Genomic DNA, 17,037 nt, shown 5'->3' on the forward strand with positions numbered 1-17,037 from the left:
AAAAAACAGGGAGCTGGAGGAAGAGGAAGGAAGGAAGCATTTTTGCTTTAAGTGGCTCTCTAAAGTCGCCCTGCAGCTATCAATCAGCGTTTCATTTCTCTGGGTGGCAGTGGACAGGCCAAACACTCGTACGAGTGTGCTGACCTCTGACCCTCTGCTCTATAAAAGAACACTGCTATTATAATCACTGAGTTAAAAGATACTTCCAGCCACATTTACTGCTTAAATTTGGTTAGAGGTGAGAGAGGGGGTGTGAGTACTTTCGTAACATACTGGGAGTGATAAGATGTCTCTGTGTTTGCATGTAATGATGTGAACTGAACCCCACTTCAAACTGTAACAAAGATAAGATGCATTTGTGTGGAATATTCCACATATGTCAGTAATAAGAGTAGAACAGTAGCTCACTGGTGCCCTCGATGAGCAGCTCCTGTCCATGACTGCCCAGCAATGTGCGAGAGAGGAATGGTGCGAAATCCACGAAAATCTCTCGGAGTAAAGGAGCTGCCTTCTCCAAAGCATGTTCCAACCTCTCTGAGATACTGAAAACACACACACAAACACACCTTTAAATATTTAATAGAGTGTGACATAACTTTAAAATAACAGATCGTTTAATGAAATCATGCATTTCAAAAAAATGCATTTCTGAAATATAAATCCATAGGTTGTTTAAAATAAAGCATGAGATTTCAGTTTAAAGTGGAGACCTCATGTTGGGGGCAGAGCTCTGGGTCACTGGGGATAAAGCAGGGACAGATGGCAAATTGGAGCTGGTGGCGGTTCCTCCTGCAGAGAATACAACCAGTAAACAACTCATTACCCAAATACGCACACGCCAAACAAAACAGGAATGCATTAAGCTAAAACAAGCACATGTTACTATAATGCTTATACTTGTCTAAAAGCAGAAACAAAAGAATTATGTGAATTTGGAAAAAAAAAGGAAATATCTGCATTGCATTATATAGCTTTTTAGGCTTTTTTTGGGAAACAAAAATAATATGCATTGATATCATTCATAAAAAACAAAATGTAAATGTTTTACAATCTACCGTATCTGATTTACAATATTTAATGCAAGGAAGCAAGCAAAAATCAAGTTTAAAATAATGTACTTTTTTCTTAAATGCACATATTAAGAATTAAATGTAATCACTGTAATTTATAAGCACCATTTAACATTATAAAAAAAATCAATTGCTGTTCAAGAGTTTGAAGTCAGTAAGTTTTTTTTTTTTTTAAGAAATGAATACTTTTATTCAGCAAGGATACAGTCAAGATCAAATGTAACATTTATAACATTACGGAAGATTTCTATTTCAAATGAATGCTGTTCTTCTGAAATTCCTATTCATCAAAAAATGAGTAGAAGAAATGTATCAAGGTTTCCACAAAAATATTAAGCAGCACAACTGTATTCAAGATTGATAATAATAATAATATTGATAATATTTATAATGTTACTGTTTTACTGTATCATCATTTTTATTGTAGCTTTATTTTTTATCAAATAAATACAGCTTTGCTGAGCACTGACTTCTTTAAAAAACATTGGAACAGTAGCGCATTTTTACAAAAAGAATTTAAACATTAATCCATGCACTATTAATGCACGTGAAAATGCAAATGAATCACTGAATTATGAATTGATCACCTAATAGAGACAGTATGAAGTGATGAACACAGAAATGATTACTTCACACCATTTATGCTACTGAAGTTTAAAGCAGTACTATGTAACTTTTGGCACTCTAGCGGTTAATAAACAGAACTGCACACATCCCATGGAAGAACATTCCAACTGGAGCTACTTCTCTAATGCCGAGTTCACACTACACAATTTTAGCCCTATTTTTCACTCGCCGACAGGTTTTGCGAAATCGCCGACAAATGCCCGAAATCGGTACAAATTTTGAACACAGAAAAAGTTACATAGTGCTGCTTTAAGCACATATGTGTAATCATTGTCTTTCTCACTAGGCGAGAAAGGATCGTTAAACGTGTCTAATGACACTTAATGGCCAAATAAAGTGCATTAAAATGAAACACAATATTCACAATTTTGCTTTGACAATATTCATATTACCTAGCCCTTCTAACAACCAAGTAAAATAACCTTTTCCTGCTGCTATCTACAACACTTTTTTATATAAGGGAGAAGAGTGAAGATCTATGTTGAAGCCCTGACACCATGTGAAAGGAGTTTTAGCTGAATGATAGCTCTGCTCTCGTTAGAATTCATGTAAAATAAGCATTAGAGCAGCCCTTACACTCCCCCTGATAAAACAGCCCATAAATTCATTAGCCCTGTGTGTGGCTGTGATTAGTGTACAAATAATTATATGCCAATAAATTTCATCTTGCCCCTGAAAGTGACACATTTTGGGCTAGTGAAGGTCTTGGCACGATCATGCTCTCTCTCACAAAATATCACACCACTATAAATCTGCATACACTAATATCTCTACACATGCACACGTGGGGTCTCAGGGCAGGGATAACTCTTGCAGCAGTATGGAATGTTCCTGGCTGTGGGGACAGCGGCTCTTTAAGCACCAACATGTGCGTCTGCGGAGAGTCTCCCACTCGCTGATGAAGTAGCCCCTTCAAACAGCTCGGAGAAAATTAGCTTATCTCTATTCAGCTGGGACCTGCCCCTCTCCTTGTGCGCACACACACACATACACAAGAGCACCATAAAAATACAGACAAGCTTAAAACTACAAGCATGAGATATAGACCCATGAGTACACTACTTCAAAGACAAGAAAAGCTAAAAGGAACAAAAAACAATCCCTTCACGCACAAAGGATCATGTGTGCACGCACATGTTGGTTTCAAAATAAATGAACATCTCATAGACGCAATGATTTTTAGATAGAGATGATGTTGGCTACAATTCAAATCCAACCCCTAATCTTCACAAATATTTGTTGATATGATTAGATCTACTGAAAAACATGATTTGGCTAATGTATGAGGATTTCAAATTGTGAAGACCACTTCAGATGTCATTTTTTGACATATTCCACTATATCTATAAAGGCATTTTCAAAAACTTGGGCCTCAAAACTACAGCCATACCTGTACACACACACACACACACATAGTAAGGTTAGATTGATATCAATAACATTAATCGATGAGTCATCCATTCAATCGCCTTTTTTTGAAAGAAATGAATACCTTTATTCAGCAAGGATGCATTAAACTGATCAAATGTGACAGTAAAGACATTTATAATGTTGCAAAAGATATTTATTTCAAATAAATGCCATTCTTTCTTTGTATACATGAAAAATATATCATAGTTACCACAAAATAATTACTAAAAATATTAAGCAGCACAAATGTTTTGAACGTAACAATAAGAAAAATTTCTTGAGCATGTGACAATGATAACTAAAGTAATAGCTGCTGAAAATTTAGCTTGCAATCACAATTATAAATTACATTTTAATTTTTCAATTGCAATAATATTTTACATTATTGTTTTTACTGTATTTTTGATCAAATAAATGCAGCCTTGGTGAGACTTACTTAAAAAAACACTTCTGAACAGTTGTAAATATTTATATTTTTATTTCATTTATAGAGCATTTATAACAAACGTAAATTATGTGTAATATACAGTAATGTAAAGGACAACACAGGATGAAATTTTGATTCACGTTAATCAGCTATACTAGGACGGAAATATGAAGCTCTGTACTTTGGTAAAGTGTAGTTATTGACATGCTCTTTCATGAAGACACTCACCTGGGGCAGACTCTGTGCTCTCAATAGTTTCTCCTGCGGACACCACTGACACACTGTTGACTGGAGTTCCATCTGAGGATGCAGCAGTGGCTGATGGGACGGATGCAGCTGCGGAGACTGTACTCATTCCTGGTGAGGGAGCCTCACCCATTCTCTTGGGTGCCACAACAACACTCCTGTAAAAGAATGAACGACCAAGAAGGCAATAGTTAATCAATATAACGGAAGGATTTTGAGGAGGCCAGAATTGATACTGTTGTAGTACATTATTATTATTACAAAAAATGATTCCTTTTTCCTTTTTTGGTGCGTTGAATTGAATTAAATAATTTTATGCTTGCATTATATTTTGAGCTGTTCCTCTTTTTAATGTCTTTTTTTTTTATCACGCAATGCAGAAAGCAGACTCTGATGTTCTGATAAATACACAGAGCTAGAGAATCAAGCACTCTGTCAAAAAACCATTAGCTCTTGTTCCATCGTCGGCCCTATAACGATCAGACTGATGATGTAGGCTAAATATGCTGCACATAATGTGATTTAGCATAAAATGCAGCCCAGCTCACACAACACAAGAAGCCCATTTACCGTGTTAATGTAATTAGAGCCCTGTTTCCCTGACACAGAATATTCCATAATGGCAGCATCTATCTTTTGACCAATCAATGGCCTTCCCAGCTCCTGTCACTCAGAGCTCTAAACTTCGTGATTGATTAAATTTGGCGGTGTGTTATGGTCTAGAAGCTACTGTGTGTCCCTTTACAGTGTCAGGCTTTGTGATTATCTGATAAACAAGCTGTTTTGCGGTTAGGTAAAGATTGAAGGACTGAAAATGTCTTCAAAATTTTAGTTAATTCTGAGGGTTATGCTCTGTTTACAGTATTAGGCAACAGTCTGGACACACTTCACTGAATGTATGTTCCTCATGATATCAAAAACTGTACAATCTGGCGATTTATGCTTAAATTAGTTTAGTAGACAAATATAAATATTCAGTCACATTCACTCATGTTGTTTTTCATATACTTTTCTTTTCTGTGGGAATTAAAATGAAAAATAATATAATACATTATAATACATACTTAATACATTTTTACAAGGGCAGTTTATAATTATCACAGTTATCAAACCCTAAAATATCAAAAAATAACTATTAAATGTAGGCACAAAAAAAAAACTCATCATCAAAAGACTACAAAAGGAATAGCTTGCATTCAGATTTTTTTTTTTAAATAAAATGGTCTGATGCCTTCATTGGCTTCACTGGAGTTGCAAATAAACGTGATGAACAGTATTTGAGAGCTGCGATTGAGGGGAAGATTTTCAGTGAATAATGACCTAAACTTTGGTCTGTTCTTGTTGGTAATGTCTTGCAATAATAACAAAAACAATCAAGTCAAAAGTTTACATTTTATTTTTTTATAAAACCGTTTTTTCATCCTGAACTGCATAAGCAAGAAGTTTCTCTTCATCCACAGTCTTAGCCATGGACATTTCTATTCGGGTCCAAATTTCTACTTCGTTGAAGCAACACCTACAGATGGCTCAGGAACTACATCATGCTCCTCATCCTGCCAATTACCAACTGAGCGGTTAGGATTTCGGGAGGGAAAAAAAAAGGAGTGGTTTGCTTAGACATATTTGGTTGTTATGCTATTGCATACTAGATTGTCTTGCATGTGGTTTATGGGGTCCCTCCATAGGCGTAATGGTTTTTATACTGTACAGACTGTATTTACTATACTTTTACCCTAAAGCTATCCCTCACACAAAACAACTGGCAATTTTTGACTTAAAAAAAAAAAACACTGTTTAGTATGTTTTCTAAGCCATTTATGGAGAAACAGGAAGTGTCCTCATAAACCATGTTTACATTGTAGTACCCATGTCATTATAGGCATCTGTGTCTTCATAAACCATATAAACCAGAATACACACACATACATTCAAACAACATACTTGAAAGTAACAAGAATGTAATAGTGAACTAATGAGAGCACACTACAGGCCAATGCCAAATGCCAAAAAAAAAAAAAAAGTATTTGCACAGCCAAAAACCTTATTTACACCCTAAAGACTTTTAGATACGCATCCAAGGATTCCTCCTCGTGAAGCTGATTAACAAAGTTTCTCTAGGCTAAAATATAAATAGTTTTTATATGTTTGTCATATGTTCATTTGTGTTATAACACCATTATAATGATTCAAAATAATAAAAAAATTATTGATAATAAAAAATGGGTAGGTGTGTCCTAATTTTGAATACTGTACCTCCATTACATTGTAAAAAATAAAAATAAAGCAACATTAAAGAATGGATTGCAAGTTGAAATAAACCAGGGAAGAAACATATTAAACACAAAGTAACCATGGTAACCCTTTCAAAATCACAAATGGTAAAATGTTACAAGATAAAGAACACATCAGTATTTAAAAGCGTTCATAATGATGTCACGGGTCTCTGCTGCATTCTACATTGTCTAGAGGTAAAAATGGAAATGGTTCATATCAGTTGAAAGCCATGACAGAGCTCTGGCCTTTCACAATGGCTAGTGTTGAGTTTATCAGTGCTGACAGAGGGGGTAATGCTACGCAGTCACCAGCTCCTCTCCAGAACACATCCACAAAGACGCTACAGACTGAGGAGGCACGCCAGCGTCAGATAAGAGCCGTCTAGGACAGACCGCTTCAAACGTCCCGCTGGAAGTTGCCTAGGAGCTAAGGCACGAGAACGAGAGTGTTCTCACACCATTTCTAAACATCTGATGTCTCCTTAACTTGAAAATAGCCAGTCCAAGAAAACCAAAGGAATTTATAAACTGGAAGGTTCGCAGTATCACGCTCATGACCTCAGCATTTGCTGTTCAACAGTCCACCGTTCCAAAAACTCTATTAGAGCGCAGTTCTGTTCTCTCTCAAGTGCATGTTTAGCGCTGACCGGTGGTGGGATGGTGGGGGTGTGCGGCTGCAGCATCCATCTGCTCAAAGGCGCAGGTTTTAAATTATTCAGCACACCATTAGCCACACTTAGCCCGAACTCACTACCGCTGTCAATTAATCAGAGCTGCCAGGTGTATACCACCAGACGAGAGGCCAGCGCTGACCAGCATCCGTGGAGTTTGGATTCCAGACGCTGAATTATTTAGCAGTTTTAACCAACACTCCCGGAGACGACATGTAAACAGCATGTTTCCCGTAATCTGCACAAATGAATGTGAGATTGGGTTCGAGGAAATGTGTGTGAGAAACTGATCTTACTGGACGTGGATCGACATTTTCAAATGATGTTTAACGAGGGCTGAACAATTAGTTTCTTCACAAAGAAACGCTGCTTTAAATTAGTTTTATACTGTGCTGTTTTGTTATTTAAATTTAAAGAAATTTAAAAATTTACTCCTTGGTGTCACCTTTGGAGGTTAGGGTACAAAGATGATACCAGAAATATCAGTTTCATGTCATGGATAAAAACAGACAATTCATTCATTCATAAATAAATCATCTCATTTTCAGTTGACAAAATCCAAGAACCTGTTGTAAAGAACATCATTAATTTTGTTATCTCTGTGATATCCTAACCCTGTGTACAGTACATCAAATTTTTGTCCGACAAATCATTATGACACTATTCACTGGTCTCTGGATCCTATCAGCAAATATTTGCAGACTTCATGTCAAAACAATAGTGGGGTAAGAAAGACTTATGGTGAAATCAGGGTGTCGTTGATAGTAAATAAATGTAATGTCTGTTTTACCCGTGACCCCAGGCCCACTTTATCTAGGAGACCCTGTTTTTTTTTCCATATATAACACTCGTAAATCCCCTGGGATTCAATCATACCACCCTGGGTGTTCCAACACACACTCTGTTTAGCAAGCATGCATGCACACTGGCACAGAGTATAACTTCAGAGAAAAATGCAGCAACACCGATCAGACTTCAGCAGACAGAACAGTGGGAGTATTCATCACTCCGGGTCTGAAATATTCGGTTGGTAATTCATTCATGTGTGCAGTGGAAAACAACTTAAAATAGTCAAATCAAAATGAGACAAAAACGGGACTCAAAATGCCAGTGAGAGAGATAGAGGACAGGACATGTGAGTGTGTGTTGAAGAGAGAGAGTGAGTAAGTGGACTTGGAAAACACCAGACTCAGAGCTGGAGTCATCCAGATAACTCGGCACCTCTCTGCCGGGGATCCTGAGAGGAGATAAGACTTTCCTTCACGCTCTGGGAAATTGGTAGTTGACATGAAATACTTTCGGGAACTTTGTATGTTCTAGTTGACGTTATACTCCATTTAAAACTACTTTAAGCAGAATTTTGATTATTGTTTTATTATGCACACAACTTTAATGACCTCATATTATGTAAAAGACCACATCCATATTAAAAAAATTATTTAAAAAATATATAAAATTATTCAAAATTATTCAAAATTAAATGTAAATACTTTAAAATTTGTATTTTTCTTCGCAGGAACAAAAAGAATTAAAAAAAAAAATTAGACGCAATTTTTGAAGTTGATTAAAAATGAGGAGCAGCAATTTGTAGCACAGAAAACACACATATACGTTCTAGGGGTGTAACGATACACATATTCATATTGAACCGTTCGGTACGCATTACAAACCGAACGATTCGTTGGACTAATCCTATTATATTTGGAAAATAAAAGAGCTTAAAGTGAGTGAAATATAATGTTCTCAGTGCCACTGCGCTCAACAAGGCAGCCCAAACGATGTAACAGACAACGTGCTGTCTGCCCAGCGATAACCTCCCCTTGCTGTGGTGCGTCGAAAGACGATGATCTTGTGTCGACGATAGCCAGAGATTTTGTCAAAAACATCAATTATTGGCAATATTAAGAGGATTTAGCATTTCCAATTGATGTAGCCTGTTACATTCTTATTTTTATTAGGTTTATTATTATTATGAAGTTATTTTTATTATTAAATTAAAATTACAATTAATTTGCACTGCAATATTACAACTTAACTAACGCGCTGCGAGGATAACAAATGATTAGGCTATTTACTCCTCAATTAAAATGTTTTAAAAAAGGTCTTTTAAAACAGGTCTATTAAACAATGAATTATAGGCCTATAGGCCTAATTAAAATATTAACACTGCAGTCATCAATAAAAATCAATGAAATAAAAACCTTAAGCCTATTTCAAGCACCGACTTTCAAAAACAACCTGTTTAACACGAAATACCTTTCTTCTCAGTTTTTTTCACTGTGTATGGGCCACAAGCTAAATATTAAGGGAATAAATTAAAACAGTTAGCTATATACCGTTTTCAGCATATGTTGAAGTAGATTCGTCTCTCGTCGTCTCTGAGAGAATATGTGGCGTCAGGCGCCGAAAGCTCCGTCATTCCCTTTTTACTTTCACTTTCTGCATAGTGAATTGACTGAAATTAAGACGTTCACCAGCATAACTCTTGCACAAAGTTTGTACGTTGCTTATATGATATCCATTGGCTCGCCTTCATGGTTTAAAAAAGAAATATTTCAAACATTGCAACGCAAGCAATTACCTCACCAACTTTGCAACAAAATTAGCTGCTTATTAATAGTTAGTAAGGTAGTAGTTAAGTTAAGTTATGGGGTAGGATTAAGGGATCTAAAATACAGTCATGCAGAATAAGGAATTGATATGTGCTTTATAAGTACTAATAAAAAGCCAGTATGCTAGTAATATACATGCTAATAAGCAACTAGTTAATAGAGAGAATCGATCCTTACAATAAAGTGTTACCTAAACGTTTGTAACCTCGCACACAAAAATCCATCTTAAAGATAAGAGATCCATCAGAAAAAGCCACTCCCCTCATTACGCTGCATGTTCATGCAGGGCTTTTCTTTTCTGTGTGCAGAAGCCCTTCGCCAGAGATGAGGTAAATAGCACTGCAGACAACACTAGCGAATCCATGATTTATTATTGATTTAATTTTTATCAGGTTTTTCTTTTAAAAAATGAATTTATGCATGCAGGTTTGGGTAAGAATGATTCGGGTCGGGTACAGATTTTAGGACTCGAGAAGACCTCTTGTCCGAAAAGACAAATTGTATGTGAAAAACTGACCAAATTTTTGTACCAAACATTTGTGTTGGTATGAACAGGCCACAAGAGAAGCTTGGTTTGACTGAAGACCCGATGAAGGACCAAGTTCTCTCTAAGAATGTCTTTATTTCTTAGTGGTGGCGGCAGAAGAGAGTTGCAGTGACTGCTGGGAGCTTTGAGCTCAACCTTTGCAGGAGCCAGCATAATCCCTGTCCTGATATCAGCAGCGTGGTGATACCTGACAGAGCATTCCTCAGATAAAACACAAGGCCAGATCAGAGGGATGTCTCACAGATGCCCAGAAGACATAGAAAGGAGAAGAGATGTGAGAGAGCAAAAGGTAAACAGAAAGAAGATGGTATGACATACTGCTTTCTATTTCCAACATAAAATCATATTTTTTCTTTTCTTTCTTTCTTTCTTTCTTTCTCTTTTTTGTAATAAACCCTCTATGTTATGTCAGACTAATGCACAGACAATGCAGCAAATAAAAACCAGACAGTGCAGACATTTGCCAACACATAGCAATGGATCTTGTTTCCCAACACACCCAACGATCCCCGTGGAGCAACAGTTACACTACACTCTGTAAACAGACAGCAATGCAAAGGAATTAAAAAAAAACATCCCAAAAGTCACAAAAGTTTATAATTGGTGCACATGAAATCTGACATCTGCCACTTATGTACACAACATCCATTCAAATGATTGGGGTTAGTAAGATTTTATTTTTAAATTAATACTTACATTCAGCAAGAATTAATTAAATTGATCAAAAGTGACAGTAAAGCTACAATGTTATAAAAGATTTATATTCTAAATAAATCCAGTTATTTAGAACTTTCTATTCATCAAAGTAACATGGTTACATGGGTCAAAAAGTAGTTTTGTAGTTGCACCTAGACTGTGGAATTCTTTACCCCTGTATGTTAGAGCAGCTCCAACTATATTTACATTTAAACTCGGCTAAAAATTCATTTATTATCTCAGGCTTTTAATTCTACTGGGTATTGAGGGGTGTCATTGAATTTTGTGTTTACTTTGAATTTATCTTTGTATGTTCTTGGTTTTATTTGTTTTTACTTTGTCTGTACAGCACCTTGGGCAACAATAGTTGTATTAATGTGTGCTTTAAAAGTGAAATAAACAGAAACAGAAAAACATGTCTTCTTTTTTTTTTTTTTTTAGAAGGCCAGTGAAAATTTTGGCAGGGCAAGCAAAAATGTAAACCTTTTTAGTGTTGAGTTATATTGTTAGATATGAAACAAACAGCGGTACAACTGAACTGGTGTTATTTTTTTCCCATCTGCCCTTACACACACAAATCACCAAACACAGACACAAATCCACTGGTGGAGGAATGGACAAGTGGATGTGTATGCGTCTCCTGAGGCCCGTTTTGATGGGCTCTGCTTTTGTAAGGCTGTTTGTTTGTTTGTGTGTTGAATGGCACACTTCCAAAGCAGATGTCAGGTGCTCTGCGGGGCTGTCCATCATAAAACACACACAGACCGCTGCCATAGCACAATCTAATGGTGCTTTCACACCTGGCCTGTTGTTTCAGAACCTGGCGCGTTTCCCCGCTTAGCTCGGTTCGTTTGGGCATATATGAACACCGCAATCGCGCCCGGATCCGTGCCAAAACAATCGGTCCGAGATCGCCTGAACGAGGTGGTCTCGGCTCGATTGAAAACGAACTCTGGAGCGGTTCGGAATATAAGGACAGCTACAAAAAAAAATAAATAAATAAAATAAACCGTGGAACTTTGACCAATGAGACAACAGTTTACTCGCGCGTGACTTGTATTAACAAATTTGGTCCGTTTAGAAACTTTACCGTTTGAAAGCGAACCGCACCAAGAATAAAAAGCAACATTGTAATCATTTTAATCCCTGTTTCGGAACAAAGCAATCGATCTACAGGTGTGAAAGCATCCTAAGAGAAAACTTTTTTTATTGTTTTGTTTTGTTTTGACATGAAGTCAGAATAAAATTTTTGAAGAGAGAACAATAGCTGTAAAAAAAAAAAAAAGCCTTTCTAGCAAAGCGCTTAGATCTGTGTGCACGGATTGGCCAGTGAACTATAAATTCCGATTGTCCACTCACCTGTCAAAAGAGTGGAACTGGACGGACTGGTCACGGGAAGCATCGCCCACTGCACCCAGAAACCCAGGCGGTATGAGGCTAGGGTCCACTATGATGTCATCAGAGGGTGCACTAACGAGACTTCTCAAAATATCCTTGACATTAACATTTTTTCCTTTGCTGTCAATATCAGTGACATATTGACCTCTCCTGACTTCAGAGGACAAAGTAGACAGGGCTTCGGATACAGCATCTGGGCCAGTCTGTGCCTCGGTGATGACTGAGGTCTTCCCATCCTCAATACTAGAGTACCGGCGATGGGGAGACAAACCGTTCTCAAGATCAGACTGAACACTCTCTGCAAAAAAAAAAAAAAACACACACATCAGTCAACTCCTTAAAACACTGAATGCATGAGTATTTCTTCTGTAGGTTCTCCTTGGGTTCAATCTTGCAGCAGTGATATGTGTGTGTTCAGGTGGTCACCTGTGCTCCTGACAGACTGTGAGCACTGGGCATGTCTTTTGTCATTGTATGGCTCAAGGATGTCTCGATATTTAGATACCATGAGTACAGAGATGAAGTAGACCACTGCCAGGGCCAGGAACTGAGCCTGTTTACTGTCCTCCTAAAGCACAGCACACAACAAAACAATTTGCAAATGTTAGAGTATTGTAAAAATTAGCCACACCACTGTTCAAAAGTTTGGGGTCAATACGATTGCAATTTTATTTTTTGAAAGAAAGAAATTAATATTTTTTCAATTCAGCAACAATGCAAAAAATAACAGTACAGATCTTTACATTGATATAAAAATTATTTCAAACAAATGCTTTTGTTTTTAACACAAAGATTTTCAACATTAGTAATAATAAGTAATGTTTCCTGAGCACCAAATTAACATATTAGAACGGTTTCTGAAGGTTTATATGACACTAAAGACTGGAGTAATGGCTGTAAAACAAAATTAAAAATTAAAAATATAAATCAAACCAATGCAGGAAATCCTTCGGCCAGTCACTTTGAAAAAGAAAAATGTATTCTGCTACAAGTGACTTGTCACGCTTGTTTTTTCTTTCTGGAGAACTAGAGAAATCATGAGATTAAACTTTTAATCTATAGGTTTTTTGATAACACTTTAGTATAGGCACCAATTCTCATTAACTAGTTTATTAGCATGCCTACTATTAACATATCGGCTGTTTATTAGTACTTACAAAGCACATATTCTGCATGACCATATTCTACATCCCTAATCCTACCCAATACCTAAACTTAACAACTACCTTACGAACTACTAATAAGCAGCAAATTAGGAGTTTATTAAGGCAAAAGTCGTAGTTAATGATTTGTTAATAGCGAGAATTAAGATTAAAATAAAGTGTGACCTGTTTTATGCTTTTAACAAAGCAAAATTTAAATCTCCTAGTACTCCCTGAGTTTCACATACCGTTTTTTCACTGCACTACAAAACAGTAGCTAAATGAGTGGCAGATCAGAGATGCAGTAGTTGAATATGAGTACTGAGTGCAAAAACTCACTATATCTCTGAACACTACAGCACGGAGACGATTGATGTCCATGTCCTGCAGAAGCCGGTCTAAATCTCTGATAGGAGACATCCCTCCTGTCACAATGTCCACAGGACTCTGTAACACACAAACACAGTTCACACAGTCTCAAACACAAAGTCAGCTCAGCATAGACAGCTGTTTTCAAAAACGTTTTCCCACTGCTCCAACATTTGATTTCAGTTGGATTTTGTAAAAACTAGGGAGTCTTCTGTTTGCTGTTCCACATGTAGACAGCACTGAGGCACAGAGGCATTAATGCATCAGTTTTGCTAAGATTCTTAATAATAGATGAGCTGTGAGTGTGGAGTGTAAGTTACACAACACATTAAGGAAGAAAAGGGTTTTATTTTTTACTGGATATGTAAGAATCAAACCTTGGGCCATTGACCAAAAGGATTCTATTTGACGAATCTGTTTAAGGTCCGATTTAAAATTACCATCTGGACACTAGAGAGAGAGAGAGAGAGAGAGAGAGAGAGAGAGAGAGGGAGGTATCCTTGGCATTAAGTTGAACTTGCCTGTGCTGGTATAGACTTGGCGGCTCCCAGAAGGCTTTGCTGTCCACGGCTGCTCTCTGCACCAGACTTACCCAGGGTGTGCTGCTGACATTCCAGACAGTTTCTCACAGCCATCGTGCACACTGAGTGGGAGAGAGAGTGTGTGAGAGAATGACAGACAGAGAGAGAGTGCAACTGAGAGGTAGAAATGCATAGAAAAAGACAACATCATAGAGATGAAAGGGTACAAGAATGAAAAGATATACAGACTAAAGGAAACATGACATATGAGAAGGTCGTTGCATGACAATGAAAAGGGGCTTAAAATACCATCTTATGAGTGAACTTAGTGAAAACTAAAGCCATAAGTAGACATCATAAAAAATTTTTTTTTTAAGAATATGGACATTTCTAAGATGTTGTAAATGTATCTGCCTAGAAAATCGCAACTTTTCATTTTCCGTCGGTCTTAGTACACGATGTAACTATAGAAACTCTTCATTTTTGAGCGAGATGCTAACGGTCTAATCGGATTCAATGATCTATGCTAAGCTACAGCTAAAAGTGCTACCGCCAGACCCGGAGATCGGCTGAATGGATTCAAATACGGTAAAACTCAACTGTTTAACTCTAGGGGAGTTGGAAAATGAGCCTATTTTCAAAAATAGTGGAGTGTCCCTATGCACAGACCTAATACTGACACACATCCATTTTTTTTTCTCAGCTGTTTTCGTTCACTAAAGACATAACCGACTGTGTTTACTAGAATACTTGCCAAAACGGGTATTTTAACATAACTTTGTGTGTATGTGAAAGAGGCAGATCATCGTAAATCTAGTCACTTAGAAAAGTAATAGCACATCTCTCCTCAAAAAGCAGCATGATTTAAGGTATCATGCATGTATGCAGCACAAATGTTGTGGTATGATAAAGTTTAACACTTACACTACTGTTTAAAAGTTTGGGTTAGTATGTTTTTTTTTATTCATGTTTTTATTCAGCAAGAATGCATAATTTGATCAAAAGTGACAGTAAAGATTTTTACATTGACGGAAAAAATGTATCAGTTTCCACCAAAATATTAAGTTGTTTTCAACATTAATAATAATGAGCATATTTGAATGATTTTCAAAGATCACGTGACACTGAAGACTGGAGTAGTGGCTGTTGAAATTTTAGATTTGCCATCACAGAAATAAATTCCTGTAATTTCAAAATACATTAAAATTAGTGGTGCAACAGATCACAAAACTCACGGATCGGATCATATTACGGATTTTGAGTCACAGATCGGATCGTTTTTCAAATCAGCAAAAAAAATTGCTGTAAGTACTTCAATACCACAGCAAAAACTACTAGCTTAACTAATAAAGTTAGTAATAAAACAAGAACAATTACACAAATTACAAGCATAGATGAATACAACAAAACACAGTTACAAATAAAGTCAGTAACAGTAGCATTCAGGTGCATAAATGTAATAATTAAGTGTAAAATAACACAATAGTGATGCACAAGTTAAATACAGATTAATCTTTGTTAGAGACAAGACAAAACATGTGCAAATGATATACTTTAACTCTATGATGGTTAAACTTAACAGTTAATCCACGAATCACATGCGTGCCGAACCGTACGGATCACAGATCATCTACGATCCGTTGCACCCCTAATTAAAATAGAAAAAATTATTTTACATTTTAATAATATTTGAAAATACTGTTGTTTTTACTGTATTTTTTTATGAAATACATGCAGTATTGGTGAGAATAAGAGACTGCCTTCAAAAAATAAATAAGTTAAACATGTAGTTAAATAGGTATTATCGTAAAAGTGATGTTTCACTAAGCGATAATTATTTTCATGTCATCAAATGATAATCAATAAATTGCCAATATTATAATGTATTCTAATTATACTATTTTGTCTAAACGGACCAGAAGTAATACACTAAAATATAAATGAAATAAATTAATTAATTAATTAATGGATATTAATTTTCGATTGGCTAAACATTAAATTTAAGTCTTATTAAATTATAAGTGTTTTTAAAGATTAAATTTAATTAAGTGTTAGATGATGGTGTTTACTAGAATACTTGCCAAAACGGGTATTTTAACATAACTTTGTGTGTATGTGAAAGAGGAATCAATTCGCTGTTCACGCGGTTTCTCTCTCATGCCGCGTGTGCGCGCTTCGGGTGTGTGCGGCAGCGGCTAAGCGCACAGAAAACAGCGCGCAAGTTAAAATTGCTTGAATGTGTAAACTGGCAAGAGAAAACATGTGCAAATGATAAACTTTAACTCTATGATGGTTAAACTGAACAGTTAATCCGCGAATCACATGCGTGCCGAACCATGCAGCCTGATCCGTACGGATCACAGATCATCTACGATCCATTGCACCCCTACAATTTAAGCGAGCGAAAGACAGAAAGAGAGCTATAGACGGAGAGATGGCGGGCTAAACCTTGTTACAGATCCCAAATCAGATTACACACTGGCAGACCTCATCAAATATTCATTTTATACTTTCAGCCCTCCTACAAACAGGCTTCGGTTTTGCTCTCACTCCACCAATCAGGAAGGTCCGCCCTGCCCTTGCTGCACACTGTCGAGTCTATTTAACACGCCGGCCATTTTGTTCAGTGGGTCTGGGTGTTACATAGGCGAGAGAGCCGATGTGGCAAAGCGGAGGGGTAGTAGAGTGGAAAAGTGTTATATTTAGAGGAGAGGGAGTTTGATGGTGTCTAGATAGCTTCAGGGAGGGTCATGTAGAGTGTGTGTGTGTGTGTGTGTGCGAGAAAGAGAAATGAATAATGTAACCGATCTGAACGGCTGGATTTCTGTTATATGGTCTATAACGCTGCAGTACAGTTTGAGATACATAGACACATAAAGAAGGAGGTGCCTCAGGCTACAAAACAGCCATTACAGTCAATGGCCTGATGACGGTTCTCATTTTAGACCACTACAGTGTGGAGAGCTTATAATAACACTATTAGAGAGCGCACACAAAACAGAGGGGTGGGGGGTGGGGGAAGAGAACG

At 36.8% G+C, this 17,037-nt stretch overlaps 1 protein-coding gene across 1 annotated transcript in view; it reads right to left on the reverse strand.

Moving 5' to 3' along the window:
- The window catches only part of lrba (LPS-responsive vesicle trafficking, beach and anchor containing), a 316,503-nt gene that overhangs the window by 182,000 nt on the left and 117,466 nt on the right, over positions 1 to 17,037 (reverse strand). The window contains exons 26-32 of the mRNA XM_016559864.1: positions 14,010 to 14,131; positions 13,459 to 13,566; positions 12,404 to 12,545; positions 11,939 to 12,275; positions 3,763 to 3,938; positions 711 to 789; positions 409 to 542 (exon numbers count right to left, since the gene is read on the reverse strand). Coding sequence (XP_016415350.1) covers positions 409 to 542; positions 711 to 789; positions 3,763 to 3,938; positions 11,939 to 12,275; positions 12,404 to 12,545; positions 13,459 to 13,566; positions 14,010 to 14,131 — 1,098 coding nt within the window. The remainder of the gene's footprint in view (positions 1 to 408; positions 543 to 710; positions 790 to 3,762; positions 3,939 to 11,938; positions 12,276 to 12,403; positions 12,546 to 13,458; positions 13,567 to 14,009; positions 14,132 to 17,037) is intronic.

The sequence above is a fragment of the Sinocyclocheilus rhinocerous genome, unplaced genomic scaffold (assembly GCF_001515625.1).
Source record: "Sinocyclocheilus rhinocerous isolate Xijiao unplaced genomic scaffold, SAMN03320098_v1.1 scaffold1129, whole genome shotgun sequence".
Classification (NCBI taxonomy): domain Eukaryota; kingdom Metazoa; phylum Chordata; class Actinopteri; order Cypriniformes; family Cyprinidae; genus Sinocyclocheilus; species Sinocyclocheilus rhinocerous.